This window comes from Panthera uncia, chromosome F1, assembly GCF_023721935.1.
Source record: "Panthera uncia isolate 11264 chromosome F1, Puncia_PCG_1.0, whole genome shotgun sequence".
Taxonomy (NCBI): Eukaryota; Metazoa; Chordata; class Mammalia; order Carnivora; family Felidae; genus Panthera; species Panthera uncia.
In genome coordinates this window covers 67,181,640-67,200,541 of record NC_064813.1, presented here as the reverse complement: position 1 = coordinate 67,200,541, position 18,902 = coordinate 67,181,640, and the positions used below count along the sequence as shown (strand labels likewise).

General features: G+C 42.9%; 1 protein-coding gene across 5 annotated transcripts in view; it reads right to left on the bottom strand.

The window, feature by feature from the left end:
• NUP210L (nucleoporin 210 like) overlaps positions 1-18,902 on the bottom strand; it is an 87,616-nt gene that overhangs the window by 8,598 nt on the left and 60,116 nt on the right. For 4 of the 5 annotated variants that reach the window (XM_049634925.1, XM_049634927.1, XM_049634926.1 and 1 more), the window contains 10 exons: positions 18,519-18,698; positions 17,817-17,897; positions 17,591-17,722; positions 15,037-15,195; positions 13,627-13,718; positions 11,100-11,274; positions 9,525-9,700; positions 8,489-8,706; positions 6,553-6,689; positions 1,075-1,201 (listed from right to left, as the gene is read on the bottom strand). In XM_049634925.1, the coding sequence (XP_049490882.1) occupies positions 1,075-1,201; positions 6,553-6,689; positions 8,489-8,706; positions 9,525-9,700; positions 11,100-11,274; positions 13,627-13,718; positions 15,037-15,195; positions 17,591-17,722; positions 17,817-17,897; positions 18,519-18,698 (1,477 nt within the window). The remainder of the gene's footprint in view (positions 1-1,074; positions 1,202-6,552; positions 6,690-8,488; positions 8,707-9,524; positions 9,701-11,099; positions 11,275-13,626; positions 13,719-15,036; positions 15,196-17,590; positions 17,723-17,816; positions 17,898-18,518; positions 18,699-18,902) is intronic. The other variant, XM_049634928.1, reaches the window with a different exon arrangement.

Sequence of the window (18,902 nt, the reverse complement as noted above, 5' to 3'; positions counted from 1 at the left end):
GCCTGGGTGGCTCAGTCGGTTAAGTGTCTGACTCTTGATTTTGGCTCAAGTCATGATCTCATGACTTGTTTGTGAGACTGAGCTCTACATCTGGCTCAGTGCTGACAATGTGGAGCCTGCTTGGGATTTTCTCTCTCTCCCCCTTCTCTCTGCCACCCCCCCCCCCCCCCCCCCCGCCCCCGCTCATGTATGCGCATTCTCTCTCTCTCAAAACGAATAAACTTTTAAAAAATGATGAATACTACATAAGATTGTTAAATGAGATAAAAATATATAAAAGTTGCTAACACAGCACCTAGAATCTACTAGGAGTTTCTTGTATTTTAGTTTTCTTTCCTCCCCACCCTGTTTAAAAATTTTTTAATTTTTGTTATTATTACTTTAAGTTTATTTATTTATTTTGAGAGAGAGAGTGCAGGAGGTGCACAGAGATAAGGAGAGAGAGAGAATCCCAAGCAGGCTCTGCAGTCAGTGTGGAGCTCAATGCAGGGCTCGAACTCACAAATGACAATCAAGAATCAGATGCTAAAGCAAGTGAGCCAACCAGGCACACCTATTTTTTTTTTAAGTAATCTCTACGTCCAAGGTGGGGCACGGACTCAGGACCCCGAGATCAAGAGCTGCATGCTCTACTGACTGAGCCAGCCAGGTGCCCCCTCCCCCCACCCCACCTCTTTTTGACAGCAAACTGTAACAAATTGAAAAAAAATTGTGTCCTAGGTCTTATCCCAAACTTATTAAATTTCGGGATGGAGCCTAAGACTGTATTTTTGAAAAATGTCCTTGAGTAACCTTGAAAATCGGCCATGTTTGGAAATCCCTGGTTTAGGCCACCTCCTATTCTCAGGCACGATTATAACTACAAAGAAAACAGAGACTAGGCTGCGCCTATTTCAAAACCTGATATCCAGTAATTTTTTGATATCCAGTCATAGGTATCAATGATTTATTTGTTGAGGTGTTGTCAATTTTCAAATAGAAGGAAATCTGGATTACTCGTCAAAGGGGTAAATGAATTGAAGGAGGATGGGAAAGATGGAAACAATCACCCAGACCTATAAAGAGACTCCTGACCTTTGAGATTAGCACCATTTCTGCCAGTGGTGATGAAAAGCTTAAACACCGCTGAACTGGGGCTATTGGTGAGGTAGGTCTTGAGGTCATAACTGAGCGTCAATCTTGATGATGCATTGACCACCACCTGTCGGCAAACCAAAGGAAAATCTGTACCTAAGTTCTTAGAAAATCTTGTTTCCTCCCCCTCCACTTTTCATAACTCATTCAACCAAAAAGCATCTGGTTCACACAAGTGCAAACTGCCCTTCCACTTCATTACATATCTGAGAACCACAACATCTGTTCACTTTTGAGAAGAAAAAAACATTTTTTTTTTCTAAAAGATCTTTATTCATTATTCCGTTTGACATCTTCCCTCCGTAGGACTTCCTATTAAAATTCCTTTGTGCTTAAAAATAAAATTTTTAGGGGCGCCTGGGTGGCGCAGTCGGTTAAGCGTCCGACTTCAGCCAGGTCACGATCTCACGGTCCGTGAGTTCGAGCCCCGCGTCAGGCTCTGGGCTGATGGCTCAGAGCCTGGAGCCTGTTTCCGATTCTGTGTCTCCCTCTCTCTCTGTCCCTCCCCCGTTCATGCTCTGTCTCTCTCTGTCCCAAAAATAAATAAACGTTGAAAAAAAAAATTAAAAAAATAAAAAAATAAAAAATAAAATAAAATAAAAATAAAATTTTTAGGGGCACCTGGGTGGCTCAGTCAGTTAAGTGTCTGACTTTGGCTCAGGTCATGATCTCACAGTTCGGGAGTTCGAGCCCCACGTTGGGCTCTAGGCTGACAGCTAGGAGCCCAGAGCCTGCTTCCTATTCTGTGTCTTCCTCTCTTTCTGCCCCTCCCCCACTCACATTCTGTCTCTCTCAATAAATAAATAAATAAATAAATAAATAAATACATAAATACATAAATACATAAATAAATAATAAAATAAAATAAAATAAAATAAAATAAAATATTTTAAAAATTGGGGCACCTGGCTGGCTCAGTCCATGAAGTGCATGACTCTTGATTGGGGGGTTGTGAGTTTGAGCCCCACATTGGCTATACAGAATGCTTAAAAATAAAATCTTAAAAATAAACACATAATAAAATGCCTTTGAAGACAAGTGCAACTTTCTTCAGAATGTTCTCTCTTGCATATAATCTCAACCTTTTCTGAAACTTCAAAGTCCTTTACTTCTTTCAATATATGTGTAATGTTCTGTCTTATCCTGCAGGTATCTTTATTTTTGTTAAAAATCACCCCTATTAGAATCTAAGTTCTTCAGCTGAGATTCTAGTTTAACTTTGTATATCCTTGTACTGTGCTTTGTATTTAAGGCAAGTGTTTAATGATTACAATGAGAGAAGATAAAGATGACCCTTTCCCCCCCAAAATCTTCAACTTAAAGATTTATAATCTTGGGGCGCCTGGGTGGCGCAGTCGGTTAAGCGTCCGACTTCAGCCAGGTCACGATCTCGTGGTCCGTGGGTTCGAGCCCCGCGTCAGGCTCTGGGCTGATGGCTCGGAGCCTGGAGCCTGTTTCCGATTCTGTGTCTCCCTCTCTCTCTGTCCCTCCCCCGTTCATGCTCTGTCTCTCTCTGTCCCAAAAATAAATTAAAAAAAAAAAAAAGTTGGAAAAAAAAAGAAAAAAAAAGATTTATAATCTTGTCATTATATGTCATTATTTATGACATTATATCATCTTAAATGTATATTTTAACACAGTATCCTCAGTACCACCATAGTTTCTTGTTTTTTCAAATGTTCAAGGACCTTGAAACCAACTTAGTTACATTAAATGCTCAGTAAGGGAAGTCTTGTCTTTTTCATCTTTGTGTTCCAGAGCCTAACACAGGGCTGAAACAGAAGAGGCCTCAATGAGTGTCTGTTAGCGAATAATTACATGAGGATTATTCAAAGTACACAAACGAGGATATCGAGATCTTTTGACTTCTTTGTAGCCTCTGACAGCACAGACCAGTCCCTCCCTTGCCTTTTGTGACCCCTTTCTCTCTGCTTTCCTAATACAGAGATGCTTCTCAATCTCCTTCTCAAATTATCTTCTCATGCTGCCTCTGTCCCAGCTCTCTTATCTGCCCATGATACAAGTTCTCTTTAGATGTTATCTGATTTTCCCTCTCTACCTTTATAAACTTTTGCCAAAGTCATCCTGATTTATTCACTGGTCTTCAAACATCATCTATCTTTGTCTTTGCACATCTATGCCTGTAGTCTAAAATGCCTTTTTTGAACGCCTGGGTGGTTCAGTTGGTTGACTGTCTGACTTTTGATTTTGGCTCTGGTCATGATCCCAGACTTGTGGGATAGAGCCCTAACTCAGGCTCCACACTGGGCTGGGTGGGGAGGAGGCTTGAGATTCTCTCTCTCTCTCTCTCTCCCTCTGCCTCTCTCCCCCGCTCGTGTTCCCTCTCTCTAAAATAAAAAAAAAAAAATTTTTTTAAAGAATAAAATGCATTCTCTTCAAAAAATAAAAAAATTACAATTTTTTAAAATTAAAATATAAATAAAATGCCTTCTCTTTTATCTGCCAGATTCCTAATTGTCAAGACTCAGTTTGTTTTTATTTATTTTTGTGTGTGCCATGATTCAGATCTCAAGATTCAGTTTAAATGTCACTTCATTTTTTTTTTTTTTTAAAGCTGTACACCAGAAGTTACACACTCCCTCCCTCCTGGAAATATGAGAACCCCTCCACTTTTAGAAAATTTGCTTTAAGCCCTATTGCTTTTATGAAAGACGTTAGCACCTGGTTCCCCTAAGGAAAGAAATCTGAAGAGGATTTTTTGCTTTTACAAAAAAAGGCAAAAACAGCCTTCAGCATTTGTTTTGCAGCAAGCCGTGCAGAGGCGGCAGCACAGACAAGCCCCTCCCTGGGAGCTACCGCAGACAAGCCCTCCCCGGGAACCACACTTAGCAGCTCAGCATTCAGCTCTGTAGCTTTGAACTGAGCGTCTCTGCTTTATCTCAATGTGTTTTGTGCATCCGTCACCAAGATGTGTGCTAAGCAATCAGGAAAGCCTAAGAGAGGGGCGTCTGGGCGGCTCAGCTGGCTAAGCATCGGACTTTGGCTCAGGTCATGATCTCGTGGTCCGCGAGTTGGAACTCTAATCGGGCTCTGTGCTGACAGCTCAGAGCCTGGAACCTGCTTTGGATTCTGTGTCTCCCTCTCTCTCTGCCCCTCCTATGCTTGTGCAGTGTCCGTCTCTCTCAAAAATAAACAAACATTCCAAAAAGAATGAAATCTTGCCATTTGCACCTACGTTGATGGAACTGGAGGGTATTATGCTAAGTGAAATTAGTCAGAGAAAGACAAATATCATATGACTTCACTCATATGAGGACTTTAAGAGACAAAACAGATGAACATAAGGGAAGGGAAACAAAAAAAAATATAAAAACAGGGAGGGGGGACAAAACATAAGAGACTCTTAAATATGGAGAACAGAGGGTTACTGGAGGGGGTGTGGGAGGGGGGATGGGTTAAATGGGTAAGGGGCTTTCAGGAATCTACTCCTGAAATCATTGTTGCACTCTATGCTAATTTGGATGTAAATTAAAAAATAAATTAAAAATTCTGAAAATAAATAAACATTAAAAAGGAAAGAAAAAGAAAAGCCTAAGAGAATTGTTTTTTTTTTTTGTTTTTGCTTTTTGGTCTGGGAATGCTCAAAAATTTTTTTCTATATAAATAAATGGTAATTGCTTCTTTGCTTTATGCCATTTCTGGCTTACAAAGTGTTTCACATGGGGGTGCCTGGGTGGGTCAGTCCATTGAGCCTCCAACTCTTAGTTTCCACACAGGTCATGATCTCATAATTCACAAGATGGATGGCCTGCTTGGGATTCAATCTCCCTCCTTCTCTCTGCCCCTTCCCCCGCTCACAGTCTCTCAAAATAAATAAATAAACTATCAAAAATCCCCACAAAATGTTTCACAGAACACTGTACTTTCAGATACTGGGGGAAACCTGTACTTTCTTCACTTGGCTTCCAGGACACCGATATCTGAGTTTTTCTCCTACTTCCCTAGTTGTTTTTTTACTAAGTCCCTCTTGTTGGTTACTCTTCCTTTCTCAGAGTTCTCAATTCATTGGAGTGCTCCCAGAGCACTTGTACCCTCCCTTTATTTACATTCACTTCTCTCAGCGATCACAGGGCTCTGTCCTCTCTGCATCAGTGACTCCCAGCCTTTACGTCCACCTGTGTCACACATCCGTTTGACATCTAGTAGACCCTCCACTTTACATGCCTCAGACAGACTCTTCTCACCAAAACTGTTTCACCTGCATTTCAAGTAATGGCAATTATGTCCTTTTAGTTATTCAATCAAAAATCTGAAGTCATTTTTTAAAATTTATTTTTTTAATTTACATCCAAGTTAGCATATAGTGTGACAATGATTTCAGGAGGAGATTCCTTAATGCCCCTCCCCCATTTAGTCCCCCCCCCCCCCCCATCATTTTTTTTTTTTTCCTTAAACCTGAAGTCATTCTTGATTCTCTCGCACTCATTACATATAATCTGTCAGGAAATCCTACTGGCTCTACCTATAAAGTACACTTAGAATCTGATCAACTTCTCACCCTTCCTGTTAACAGCCTGGTCCCTGGTCCACCATCATATCTCACCTGGACCACTGCAAGAATAGCTTCTCAGCTTCAACCCTTGCCCCTATGTTCAAGTACCAACCAATAGCAAAGTGATATTTTATTTTTAGGTTTATCTATTTTGAGAAAGAGAGTGTGAGCAGGGGAGGGGCGGAGAGAGGGAATCTGCACTGACAGTGCTGAGCCTCATGCGGAGCTGAAACTCACAAACGGTGAGATCATGACCTGAGCCAAAATCAAGACTCGGAAGCTTAACTGACTGAGCCCCCAGGCACCCTACAGTGATATTTTAGAGTATAAGATCACACTAGTCATTTTTCTGGTTAAGAATCCTTTTATTTATTTTTTCCTGGTTAACAATCCTAATCACAAATAGCTTTGTGTTCCAATAAAATTTTCTAGCTGGCTTTATATTTGACATGTGAGTGTATTTCTTTTCCCAGGATGCTTTTTTATTTAAAAGATTTTATTTTATTAAAAAAAAATTTTTTTAAATATTTATTTATTTTTGAGAGAGACAGAGACAGAATGTGAGTGGGTTAGGGGCAGAGAGAGAGGGAGACACAGAATCCGAAGCAGGCTCCAGGCTCTGAACTGTCAGCACAGAGCCCGATGCAGGGCTTGAACTCACAAGCTGTGAGATCATGACCTGAGCCGAAGTCGGACGTTCAACCGACTGAGCCATCCAGGCGCCCCTTATTTTATTTTTTTAAGTAATCTCTACACCCAACATGGGGCTCAAACTCACAACCTCAAGATCAAGAATCACATGCTCTATTGACTGAGCCTGCCACGCATCCCCCCACCACTAGATGTGTTTTCTATATGCATATCCCTAAATATGGAAATAGTCATCCTGGCCTTGTTAGGGTTACCTCGCGATATGTTTTCACCACTCCTGGGATGTCATGAAAGACTGTTGCTACTCCTGGCCTCCTGGCCACTCCCACTCCAGTGCCGGTGTCTGTCTGCAGAATGTTGTCAGCAGAAATCATCCATATCCCAGGTTCACCTAGGAAAAAAACAAGAGAAAGCACATGGCCGCAAACTCAGATGTAACTTGGTGGTCACTCTAAGAGTATTCAGATTCCCAGTCAGTAGACCATTCAAGCACACAGATATCTCTTCCTAGGAGGAACATCCAGCTTTGAAGAGAACTTTATTTTCTGAATGTCAGCTCCCCTTCATGTACCATCAAACCCACAAAATAAAACAAGAACTACTGACCTTCAGAATCATAGAAGGAGCTACTTAGTTGGAGACCTTAACTGTTCTCCTTAGGAAAAAGAAAACTCTTTATACACACAGGGGTAATTCTCTTTCAGTTACTGACGGACAGACACCAGCAGAAGACCGTAAGACTGCAGGAGAGAAGTTTTGTTGCTTTGGCTTAAGTCTCAAGGTGGCAGAGGAACACAACCTTGAGTTTGTGTTAGATCACAGATCCTGGCATTTGGTCATCCATAGGCAGTATAGATTCAGGATGCCCAAATAATTCCAGAATGGAAGACAGAGGGACAATCCTGACAAAACCCAGCAAAGGGGTAAAGTGAAAGTGTTGTTTCACTGACAAGAGATGAACAATCATCTCTTGATGATTTGTAACTCTTTCAGTCCTAAAGCAGGGTTAGCTCACTGGCCCTGGATTAGGTGTTAGTAGTGATTCCTTGCAAATCAGTCATCATGGGACTGGGGGGCCTGACCTGGGCTGAATGGCCGCCCCCTGCATCAAGCCCTAAATATACAGAGTCTGGCCCCACATCACATCACAGTACTCAAACACATGTATCCACAGTTCCCGGAAGAGTTTACAAAGCCAAACCCATACCATCCCTGCCGGTCCAACTCGGATGGATGATTTCAATGTACACAGGCAGGGTCCACCACTTTGCAGTGTGCTTTCTGTAAACCCAGAGAATCAATACTCACTTCCTAACCAAAGACTGATCTTCCTGAACTCAATAGTACTTCTGAGGACAGAAACGCTTTGCTGATGACCAGTATAGTTCAGCCCAGTACAAGGCCAAACCTTATTAGAGTGATGATATATTTAAGAGTTAGGCCTTCAAATGTCCCTCACAAAGCTGTGTGCTCAGTCAGTTCTTGGAACTAAAGCCTTATTGCCCTTTCCTTCCTTTTATTTCATCCTTTACTGCTCTTCAATTTATCAATTATCCTCCTTCAGAAGCTGGGAATGGGGGAGAAGGCAAGGTAATTGTAACGTCTACATGGTTAATATAGCAAGTTATGTGTTCAGGAGGTGCATGATCAATATTCCTGGCTGATTTCTAATTGGCTGGCCTCTGAGAAATGGGCAGTAAACAGATCAGTTAACATGTACACAATTTCTTATTTCTCAGAGAGGCCCTCAGATTTTTAAAGATTTTATTTTTTTAAGTAATCTCTACACCCAACGTGGGGCTCGAGTTTATAATCCCAAGGTCAAGAGCTGTATGCTCTACCAACTGAGCCAGCCAGGCGCCCTTAGGTCCTCAGATTTAAAATCATTTTGAGGGGTGCCTGGGTGGCTTAGTCGGTTAAGCATCCGACCTTGGCTCAGGTCATGATCTCGCGGTCCGTGAGTTCGAGCCCTGCGTCGGGCTCTGTGCTGACAGCTCAGAGCCTGGAGCTTGTTTCAGATTCTGCATCTCCCTCTCTCTCTGACCCTCCCCCGTTCATGCTCTCTCTCTCTGTCTCAAAAATAAGTAAACGTTAAGAAAAAATTTTAAATCATTTTGAAAAGTTTGTCTAAGGAATGAGTGCTTTCTCATCCTGTCGACTGTACAGTTAAGAAAGGGAAGGTGTCCGGACCGTCATGGTTGAGGAGGTGAGTCCTGAAGCAGATGACGTCTCCAACCAAGGTGTGCTGGGTGTCTGGTTCGATGGCGTGCTCCACAGCAACAGGGACATAATCTGCCACACCTGGGTGCCTCCGGTCCCAGATTCCCAAAAGTGTCACCCCCGTGCTCACGGCCTGAGCCATGTAAGTGTAGTTCCCACTCCCTGGCCCAATCAGGAGCAGATCATCTCTGAAAGGAAACGAGAAAGGCAGACGTCTCTGAAAATCACAGTTAGGACACAGTTCTGGTGGCAGAGCTCTGCTCACAGCATTTTCTGTTCAACAGCTCAAAGGTTCAGAAGGAATTCTTTTTTAAGTTTTTTATTTATCTAAGTGACCTCTACACCCCACATGGGGCTCGAACTCACAACCCTAAGATCAAGAGTCACGTGCTTTACTGAGCCAGGCAGGGATCCTGAGAAAGAGTTCTATGGTGGAGGGCAAGCAAGGGGTGGCCAGGGGTCAGGTCTATTACCTTCATACACAGAGTAGCCAGTAAGCCCCTTTTTTTAAATTAAGAATTTGTTTTCCAGTACAGCTTTTTTCCTTTTTTAAGTTTACTTATTTATTTTGAAAGAGAGTGCATGCAAGTGGGGGAGGGGTTAAGGAGGGAGGAGAGAGGATCCCAAGCAGGCTCCTTAGCACAGAGACTGACGTGGGGCGCAATCCCCCAAATGGTGAGATCATGACCTGAGCCAAAATCAAGAGTCAGACGCCCAACTGAATGAGCCACCCAGGCGCCCCTCCAGTACAGCTTTTGGTAATAATACTCCAACCAGCTCCCTATGGGAGCTCTGTGTGAATTAGGGCTTGACAGATTCAAGACACCCTGAAATTCTTCATTAACCAGCCAACACCATTCTGGTGTTTTCCATTCTAATGAAAAAAAATAAAGATCAGATTCTGAGTAGAGAGCACGAGAGGAATTTACTGGAGTTACACTGTATAACCCTAGCCCATCCGCACAACTTCTACCACAGCATGCACACCACTCCTTTGGCCCCACACCTGTTCAGAGCCAGATGAAGCTGGGTGTTGTGTGTGTGGAATTTCTCTCCGATGCTGTTATAAAACTGGACAGTGAAGGCGAGCGACACACCCACAGGAAAGGCTGCCAGAGTCCTCCCGCGGGCTGTGTACAGCACAGGTCGGCTGCTCATCCGAAGGTATGTCACTGGTGCCACCTGCGGGGGAAGGACCATTGGAGAGGAGCAGTGACGGATGAAGTTAACAGTCCGCAATAAACGGTGTGCTGCTTTCACGGGAAGCAGCTCCTGATGTGAGAGGACTTAAATCAGAGTAGTAAGAAATGGGACAGTACAGGAAACGGTTCCTTAGTTATCAAAGCTGCAGGAGTGTGGAGAGAAGCTGGAGCTTCCTGAGGAAAAGACTGCAGACACTTCACCTGTTTTGTGCAGAGGGCTCCTCCATACTGATTGCTACAGAACTGATCATTTATCAAGAATACTGTAGCTTGGGTTTTCACACTGTGCGAGATAAGGTGTGAAGCAGCGAAGAAGCCCAGCTTTGCACCCCCTCGCCCCACCCTTCAGAGCCTCATTTAACCGTGCTAGGTCTCAGATTTACTATCAGCTCAGTGCAGATAGTGATGCTGATCTCACAGGGTTTCTGTGCTAGTCAGAAGAGACTAACACACGAGAGAACACAGTGGCTGGAATACGGGAGGTATTTGATGCTTACAAAATACTTTTTTGTGTGTTAGACTAAATTCTTTTTCAATATATGAAATTTATTGTCAAATTGGTTTCCATACAACACCCAGTGCTCATCCCAAAAGGTGCCCTCCTCAATACCCATCACCCACCCTCCCCTCCCTCCCACCCCTCATCAACCCTCAGTTTGTTCTCAGTTTTAAGAATCTTTTTTTTTTTTTTTTTTTTAATTTTTTTTTAACATTTATTTATTTTTGAGACAGAGAGAGAGACAGAGCATGAACGGGGGAAGGTCAGAGAGAGGGAGACACAGAATCGGAAACAGGCTCCAGGCTCTGAGCTGTCAGCACAGAGCCCGACGCGGGGCTCGAACTCACGGACCGCGAGATCATGACCTGAGCCGAAGTCGGCCGCTTAACCGACTGAGCCACCCAGGCGCCCCCAGTTTTAAGAATCTCTTATGCTTTGGCTCTCTCCCACTCTAACCTCTTTTTTTTTTTTTTTTTTCCTTCCCCTCCTCCATGGGTTTCTTTTAAGTTTCTCAGGATCCACGTAAGAGTGAAAACATGGTATCTGTCTTTCTCTGTATGGCTTATTTCACTTAGCATCACACTCTCCTAGACTAAATTTTTAAATTCTAACATCAAAGCCTAATTTTGATAGCAATAGCTCTACCCTTCTCCCACATCCTTTTGCCAAAGCTGCTCAGAAGTGTGCCAGTTTGAGGCTAATCCCTTTTGTGGCAAGGCCTCTAAAGACCACTTTAATTTGATGGCTTGTACCCACATCAACAGTGTCTTATCTTCCAGTTTGTTCTGACTTCCAGAGAAGTTTCTAGTTCTCAAACCAGGAAATCTGCCTCTCAGGCCATGGTATTACTTTATTTTTGTGAGTAAGTCCTTGAACTCACCTGAACTCCAGTTATGGTTGTTTGGTTGACTCCAAAAGGTTCTACAGAAGTGACTTCCAACACGGCAGTGCCTGCAATGGAACCGGCTTTCAGAAGCCCTTCACCATCCTCCTCGATGACAGATGAATTAGGGAAGCACCTGAGAACACGGGAACTCACAAAGGCGGCCCCTTCTCTAGGGAACAAATGGAACAAGTAGCATCTCTTGGGGGCTCTGACCAGAAAGAAAGGAGTAGGGATTGCCAGGATCCCCGTTAAAGGCTGTACTCTGAAGAAAATGCCTGCCATTCTCCATGTTATGTGCTTATTTGTTCCTTAAGCAAAAGTCTGCCTTTGGATTATGCCTGTGTCTTTTATTTTATTTTATTTTAATTTTATTTTTTTATTATTTTTAGGTTTTATTATTTATAAAAAAATTTTTATTTTAATTTACATCCAAGTTAGTTAGCATATAGTACAATAATGATTTCAGGAGTAGAATCCAGTGATTTATCCCCCACATACAACACCCAATGCTCATCCCAACGAGTGCTCTCCTTAATGCCCATCACTCATTTAGCCCATGCCCCCACCCAGACCCCCCCCCATCAACCCTCTGTTCTCTGTATTTAAGAGTCTCTTATATTTTGCCCCCTCCCTATTTTTATATTATTTTTGCTTCCCTTCCCTTATGTTCATCTGTTTTGTATCTTAAATTCCACGTATAAGTGAAGTCTTTCTCTAACTTTGCTTAGCATTATACAATCTAGTTCTATCCATGTTGTTGCAAATGGCAAGATTTCATTCTTTTTGACTGCCAAGTATTACTCCATTGTATATATGTACCACATCTTCTTTATCCATTCATCTGTCGATGGACATTTTGGCTCTTTCCATACTTTGGCTATTGTCAATAGTGATGCCATAAACATTGGGGTGCATGTGCCCCTTTGAAAGAGTATACCTATATCCCTTGGATAAATTCCTAGTAGTGCAATTGCTGGGTCGTAAGGTAATTCTATTTTTAATTTTTTGAGGAACCTCCATACTGTCTTCTAGAGTGGCTGTACCAGTTTGCATACCCATTAACAGTGCAAAAGTGATCCTCTTTCTCCCCATCCTCGCCAACATCTGTTGTTGCCTGAGTTGTTAATGTTAGCCATTCTGACAGGTGTGAGGTGGTATCTCATTGTGGTTTTGATTTGTATTTGATGATGAGTGATGTTGAGCATTTTTTCATGTTTCTGTTAGTCACCTGGATGTCTTCTTTGGAAAAGTGTCCATTCATGTCTTTTGCCCATTTCTTCACTGGATTATTTGTTTTTTGGGTGTTGAGTTTGGTAAGTTCTTTATAGATTTTGGATACTAACCCTTTATCTGATATGTCATTTGCAAATATCTTCTCCCATTCCATCAGTTGCCTTTTAGTTTTGCTGACTATTTCCTTCGCCGTGCAGAAGCTTTTTATTTTGATGAGGTCCCAACAGTTCACTTTTTGCTTTTGTTTCCCTTGCCTCTAGAGACGTGTTGAGTAAGAAGCTGCTGCAGCTGAGGTCAAAGAGGTTTTTGCCTGCTTTCTCCTCTAGAATTTTGATGGCTTCCTGTCTTACACTTTAGGTCTGCCCATGTCTTTAAAAATCAAATCCCGGGGTGCCTGGGTGGCTCAGTCGGTTGAGCGGCCGACTTCAGCTCAGGTCATGATCTCGCAGTCCGTGGGTTCGAGCCCTGCGTCGGGCTCTGTGCTGACAGCTCAGAGCCTGGAGCCTGTTTCGGATTCTGTGTCTCCCTCTCTCTGACCCTCCCCCGTTCTTGCTCTGTCTCTCTCTGTCTCAAAAATAAATAAACGTTAAAAAAAATAATAAAGTTAGAACTTTTAAAAAAAATAAATAAATAAAAAATAAAAATCAAATCTCATCACATATTTATCATTAAAAAATTATTCAGCTAAAAGGACTGAAAACGGGTATTCAAACAAATAGTTGTATGTGAATGCTCCTAACAGCACTATTTGCAACAGCCAAAAGGTGAAAACAACCCAAATGTTTGACAACAGATTAAAGGATAAACTAAAGATGTTATATCCATACCATGGAGTATTACTTAGTCATAAAAAAGAATGAAATACTGACACATACTATAATGGAAATGAGCCTCGAAAACATGCTAACTGAAAGAAGCCAATGCAAAAGGTCACACACATGCTGCATGATTCCACGTAAGTGAAATCCACATTCATACAGTGGTTTCCAGAAGCTGAGAGGGTGGGGGAAGACAGGGAGTGACTGCTGATGGGTGATCCTGTGGTGATGATGAAAATATTTTGGAACTAGAGAGAGGTGTCGGCTACACAATACTGTGATACACTAAATGCCACCAAACTGTCCGCTCTAAAATGGTTAATTTGATGTTACATGAATTTCCCTTCAACTAAAAAAAAATTATTATTTGTGTTAGAAAAATCACCTAGAAGGCAACAGTTCTTTCCATGTTCAATGTTTTCCCAAGGGTAAGGTTAACAACCTGGCCTGCCCTTCTCCATTCTCCTCACCTGTTGGTGTGCAGTCTGAACTGGGAATTCATGGGCATCAGAATTCGCTCAGGCTGGCACTCTGGAAAGAACAGTTGGAGTTTTTCAAACACCTATAATGAGAAAATGAGTTCTTCCTCATTTCCGGAGAAGACAAATGGTGACCGACCTCTGCTCACAAACTGACAACTACAAACCCACATCCACCTCACTTCAGCATAGTCTAAGGGTCCATCCACGACGCTCCTTTCCAAATGAGCCACACTTCAAACATACCTCGGTATTCTACAGCACAAACCTAGTATTAGTCCTGCTTCCGACAATATTCACATGGACCACATTCCCTGTATCACTTAGATATTAAGTATAAAATAATTCTGAATTTTCTAATTTTAGCTCTGGTAACCCGAATACAGACTCGAGAACATAAAACCTATAATAACAAATTAGCAAAGGACACTATTCAGGTTTTCTACCTCCTAGGAAAGTGCTCTTTCCTCTGCCCCTCACCAAACCAGAGAAACAAAGCCAAAATAAAGGAAAAAAATAGAAAAAGGAAAAAAAAAAAATCAGGCCCAAATTGAGAGGTAAACAAACTTATTCGCCCTCCATAAATGACAATTTTTCTTTTGAACTCTAACAACAACCAGGCCAGTTAGCTTTCAGCCTGAGAACACCTGTAGAAACCAACTGTCTGTGTTTCCACACCTTCCCGGAAGTTAGGCTTAAATCTCCTTCTAAATCTGTGAATATAGCTAAGTGGATGGTATCATAATATCCGTGTTAGGCAGAGCAGTTCAGAAATGAATCCCTCTTTAGTTATTATGGTTTCATATCCCATGTTCATTGTGTGGGGAGTTGAGGAGAGTGCATGTTCTACACTTTCTATTTCTTTATTTATTTTTAATTTACATCCAAGTTAGTTAGCATAAAGTGCAATAATGATTTCAGGAGTAGATTCCAGTGATTCATCCCCTATGGATTTTTTTTTTTTAATTTTTTAAATGTCCTATTATTTATTTTTGAGAGAGAGAGGGAGAGAGAGAGAAATGGGGGCAGAGAGGAAGGATTCATCCCCTATGTTTAACACTCAGTGCTCATCCCAACAAGTGTCTTCCTTAATGCCCTTTAGCCATTTAGCCCATTCTCCCCCCACCCCACAGCTCCTCCAGCAACCCTCAGTTTGTTCTCTGTATTTAAGAGTCTCTTATGTATTGTCCCCCTCCCTGAATGTTCTACACTTTCTAATAGCAATACTTATATAGACATAATTAGCAAGAATGACAGAGATCTAGAAACTATAAGCCTGTTCTAGGGCTCCCTCTAGCAATTTCTCTACCTCTATCCAGACCAAGCTCCTCATGGATGATAAGAGAGTAGAACCTTCTTCTCCTTGACATGTAAAAATAAGATTTAGGTTTGGGAGCTTACCAGTATCTGAACTTCATCAGACAGTTCCAACAAATCCCCCTCAAGCTGCCCAGAGGAACTGTTCATACAGCGGACAGTGACTTTGATACTGGTCCGACCAGCTGCTTTTGTGTGGACAACCATTGCAAAGTTATTCTCTACTGGGAGCTGTAGGAAAACCTAGAAAACAGAGATGGATTAAGAAATAGTCATTAATTAGGGCACCTGGGTGGTTCAGTTGGTTAAGCATCTGAGTTCAGCTCAGGTCATGATCTCGCTGGTTCGTGGGTTCCGGCGCTGCATCAGGGCCTGTGCCGACAGCTCAGAGTCTGGAGCCTGCTTTGGATTCTGTGTCTCCCTCTCTCTCTGCCCCTCCTCCGCTTGTGTGTTCTGTCTGTCTCTCTAATATAAATATTTAAAAATTAAAAAGAAAAGAAATTCATTAATTATCACTGCACACTTCCCTCTGTGTTGTAACAATAAGGAAAATAGATGCCAGATACGTCTATAGAAAAGAACTAGGGTACCAACGATTATTCTCAGTGTTATTTCTTTTCAAATTCCCAACAACACAGGAACTCCTAAAGTGAACTCTGTGTATAGCACTCACCTAATTCTGGCAAGCCTCTGTGAGAATCTCATGTTATCTTGAAGTTCATCCATGGACAGAGGAATGGAATGAAGGAAGAGTTCCTAAATAGGTTCAGACAATAGGGCCTGAATTGGGAGAAATGAGGCAATATACCCTCCGGAGCTCAGAGTGGTGGCAAGGAAGCAAGAGGATGAGAAGGAAAGTTCGGGCTTTAGGGCAGTGCTCACACTAGCTGACTGTCTCCCACGGCTTCACTCACCATTCTGGCCCAGACTGGACAAGGCCGTCGGGAAGGCAGGGCCGACACTAAGGCAGGTGTTGAAGTGGACACCTGCCTACCTTTCGGGCACTTGCTTCCAATCCTCTCTCTCCTGCCTTTTTGTTGTCCAGAGCCCTCAAGACCTTTCTTCTAGCTCTCCTTACTCACACAGAGTCCCAAGTTCCAAAATCACCTTTCCCTCCTCCCCTATATAAAAATTCCCTTTTCTTATATGCAGATCTCAATCAGTTGTCTGGAAGGAAGTCTTATGCTAAAGCAAAGCGGTTTATAATTGTTTGATCTACATGGTGACACCACAGTGCAGGCCGCCTCCCACATGAGGGGCGCTGGAGACCTTTCTCTTCCCATTTCACCCCTTGGTTCGCCTGTGCAGGGTCTAAAGAAGGAGGGGAGACTGTGCGGCTCTCAATCATTTCTTCTCTTGGAGGAGAGTGGTGCTTCATTTTTTTTAAAAATTTTTTAAAATTTCTTTTTAAAGTTTTTATTTATTTATTTTGAGGGAGAGAGAGCAGGGGAGGGGTGGAGAGGGAGAGAGACTCCCAAGCAGGCTCTATGCCATCAGTAAAGAGCCCAATGTGGGGCTCGAACCCATGAACCGTGAGATCATGACATGAGCTGAGGTCAAGTCAGACACTTAACCGACTGAGCCACCAGGCGTCCCTGAATGGTCTTCTAGATAAAGTTGGAGAAAGGGAGAGGTAGGACAGATGCAGAGGCCCAGGCCACCCTGTTCTCACACAACCCCTATTTGCTAGTCAAGAAGAAGAGTCGAATCCCTGTTCAGGACTCTGCCCAACTGCATACAGTTTCCTCTCTCCTCATTCCAAGTATAACTAGGCTCAGGGGACTCCATGACAGACAGGAGTTTCCCTACACTACAGATCTAGGAATATTTTCAGAAGAGCTGCAAATAGATTTTGTAGCTGTTTTTTAGACTTCTCTTTTCTTTTTAGCTGGCTCCAGAAATACCTTATTAATCATAGCTCCTGTAACCCCTCTGTTCTCTCCCAAGTCCACCTCTGATTCTTCATTCTTGTGGGTACTGAGTCAGGACCTACTGGGTAACCTGGCCACAGGCTCTTCCTTCCAAGGACCTGGGTGGCTGCTTCTGTGCCCAGACCACCTTGGGCAGGCTCTCTCGAACTGATGCTCAGGTGACAATGGGTAAAGTAGCATCCACCTTTTTCTTTTTTTTCTTTCTCAGGTTTCTGATTAAGGCTTAATGCTATGTGCATTAACACATCAAACGTATTTTCTTTTTTTAAGTTTATTTATTTTGAGACACACACACAGAGAGAGAGAGGCGGGGGGGGGGTGGGAGGGGGAGGGAGAGAGAGAGAATCCCAAGCAGCCTTCATGCTCAGCACAGAGCCTGATGTGGGGCTCGAACCCACAAGCCGTGAGATCATGACCTGAGCTGAAATCAAGAGTTGGACACGTCACTGACTGAGCCACCTGGGCGCCCCATCAAAGCTATTTATCACCAAGTAGAGGCTCACCTCAGACACACTGCAGGTTCAGTCCCAGACCACCACAATAAAGTAAATATTGCAATAAATTAAGAAAATGAATTTTCTGGTTTTCCAGTGCACATAAAAATTATGTTTGCACTATACTATAGTCTATTAGGTGTGCAATAAATAGCATTATGTCTAAAACAATATATATATCTTAATTAAAATACTTTATTAAAAAATTCATACCTCCGAATGCCTGGGTACCAGATCCAATACATCTCTTTTGCTCATGGACCAATGGAATGTGAGTCCGGGGTTGGCATTGCTGAAGGAGAAAGGAGTCTGGGTACTGGTCACTCCCAGAACATAAACTGGCATCTGAAAAGAAGTGGGGCTGTGCTGTACTGCTGTAAGCCCTGCCCAGTTGGCACTGCATTCCGGAAGGCACTGAGAATGGAGCCACCTGACTGACCTCAGTCGCTGTGATGAGTCGAGTGGCAGGTGCAAGGATCCTAACAGCCCGTAGCTGAACCACCTCAATGTGTACTTCATCCTGTTCAACAGGGAAGCAAGCTTGGATTACAAGGGGCTGTCTGTGCAGTAGGCAGAGATGCTTATGATAACTACTCTGTGCTTATTTGGGGCATTCAACAACAACAACAAAATATGCTATAGATTGTTTTTGTTCCCTAAACAATTTCTTTTTTTTTTTTAATGTTTATTCATTTTTGAAAGACAGAGAGAGACAGAGTACAGCAGGGATGGGGCGGAGAGAGAGGGGGAGCACAGAATCAGAAGCAGGCTCCAGGCTCTGAGCTGTCAGCACAGAGTCCGACGTGGGGCTCGAACTCACGGACCGCGAGATCATGACCTGAGCCGAAGTCGGACGCTCAACCGACTGAGCCACCCAGGCGCCCCCCTAAACAATTTCTTAAGGATAGGGACTATGTCTTATAACAATGCCAAATACTCTGTGTTTGTGTGTGTGTGTGTGTGTGTGTGTGTGTTTTTATACTAAAGATTACATATTTCCTACGCTTGGTTCAGAGGATGTCAGGTAAAGGACTCAAAGGGTTTTCCTGGGTTGCTGACACCCTCCTCATCACCACCCCACATCCCCCAATATGGTTCTCAGCTGGAAAAGTAGAAGCAGAGCAGAACAAAGAACAAATACCTGGGAAAACACAATGACTTTGCCAGTATCTTCATTTACTGTCTGGATGGTGCCATGGACCACAGCTGTGCCAACTACCTTCCCCGTAACCTGCCCCCTCCTATTCACAACAGCCACAGTCTGGTTGCTGATGGAGAAGTGAATGATAGACTGGGGCTGGGGGCCACCTTCAGACATTACCTGGAATTTAAACATGCCAGTGAATGCCTGGAACATGGGGAGAAATCATATCTCTTTTCCCAATGTTTTGTCCAAGCAACTTGACCTCTTATCTTCCCCCACTTCCCAAGAGACATATCCCACATCAACTCAAATGCAGAAGAAATCCAAGTGCCACACAACATCTATGGGGTTCCAAGAGGTAGGTTACACCCTGTTCTTTAG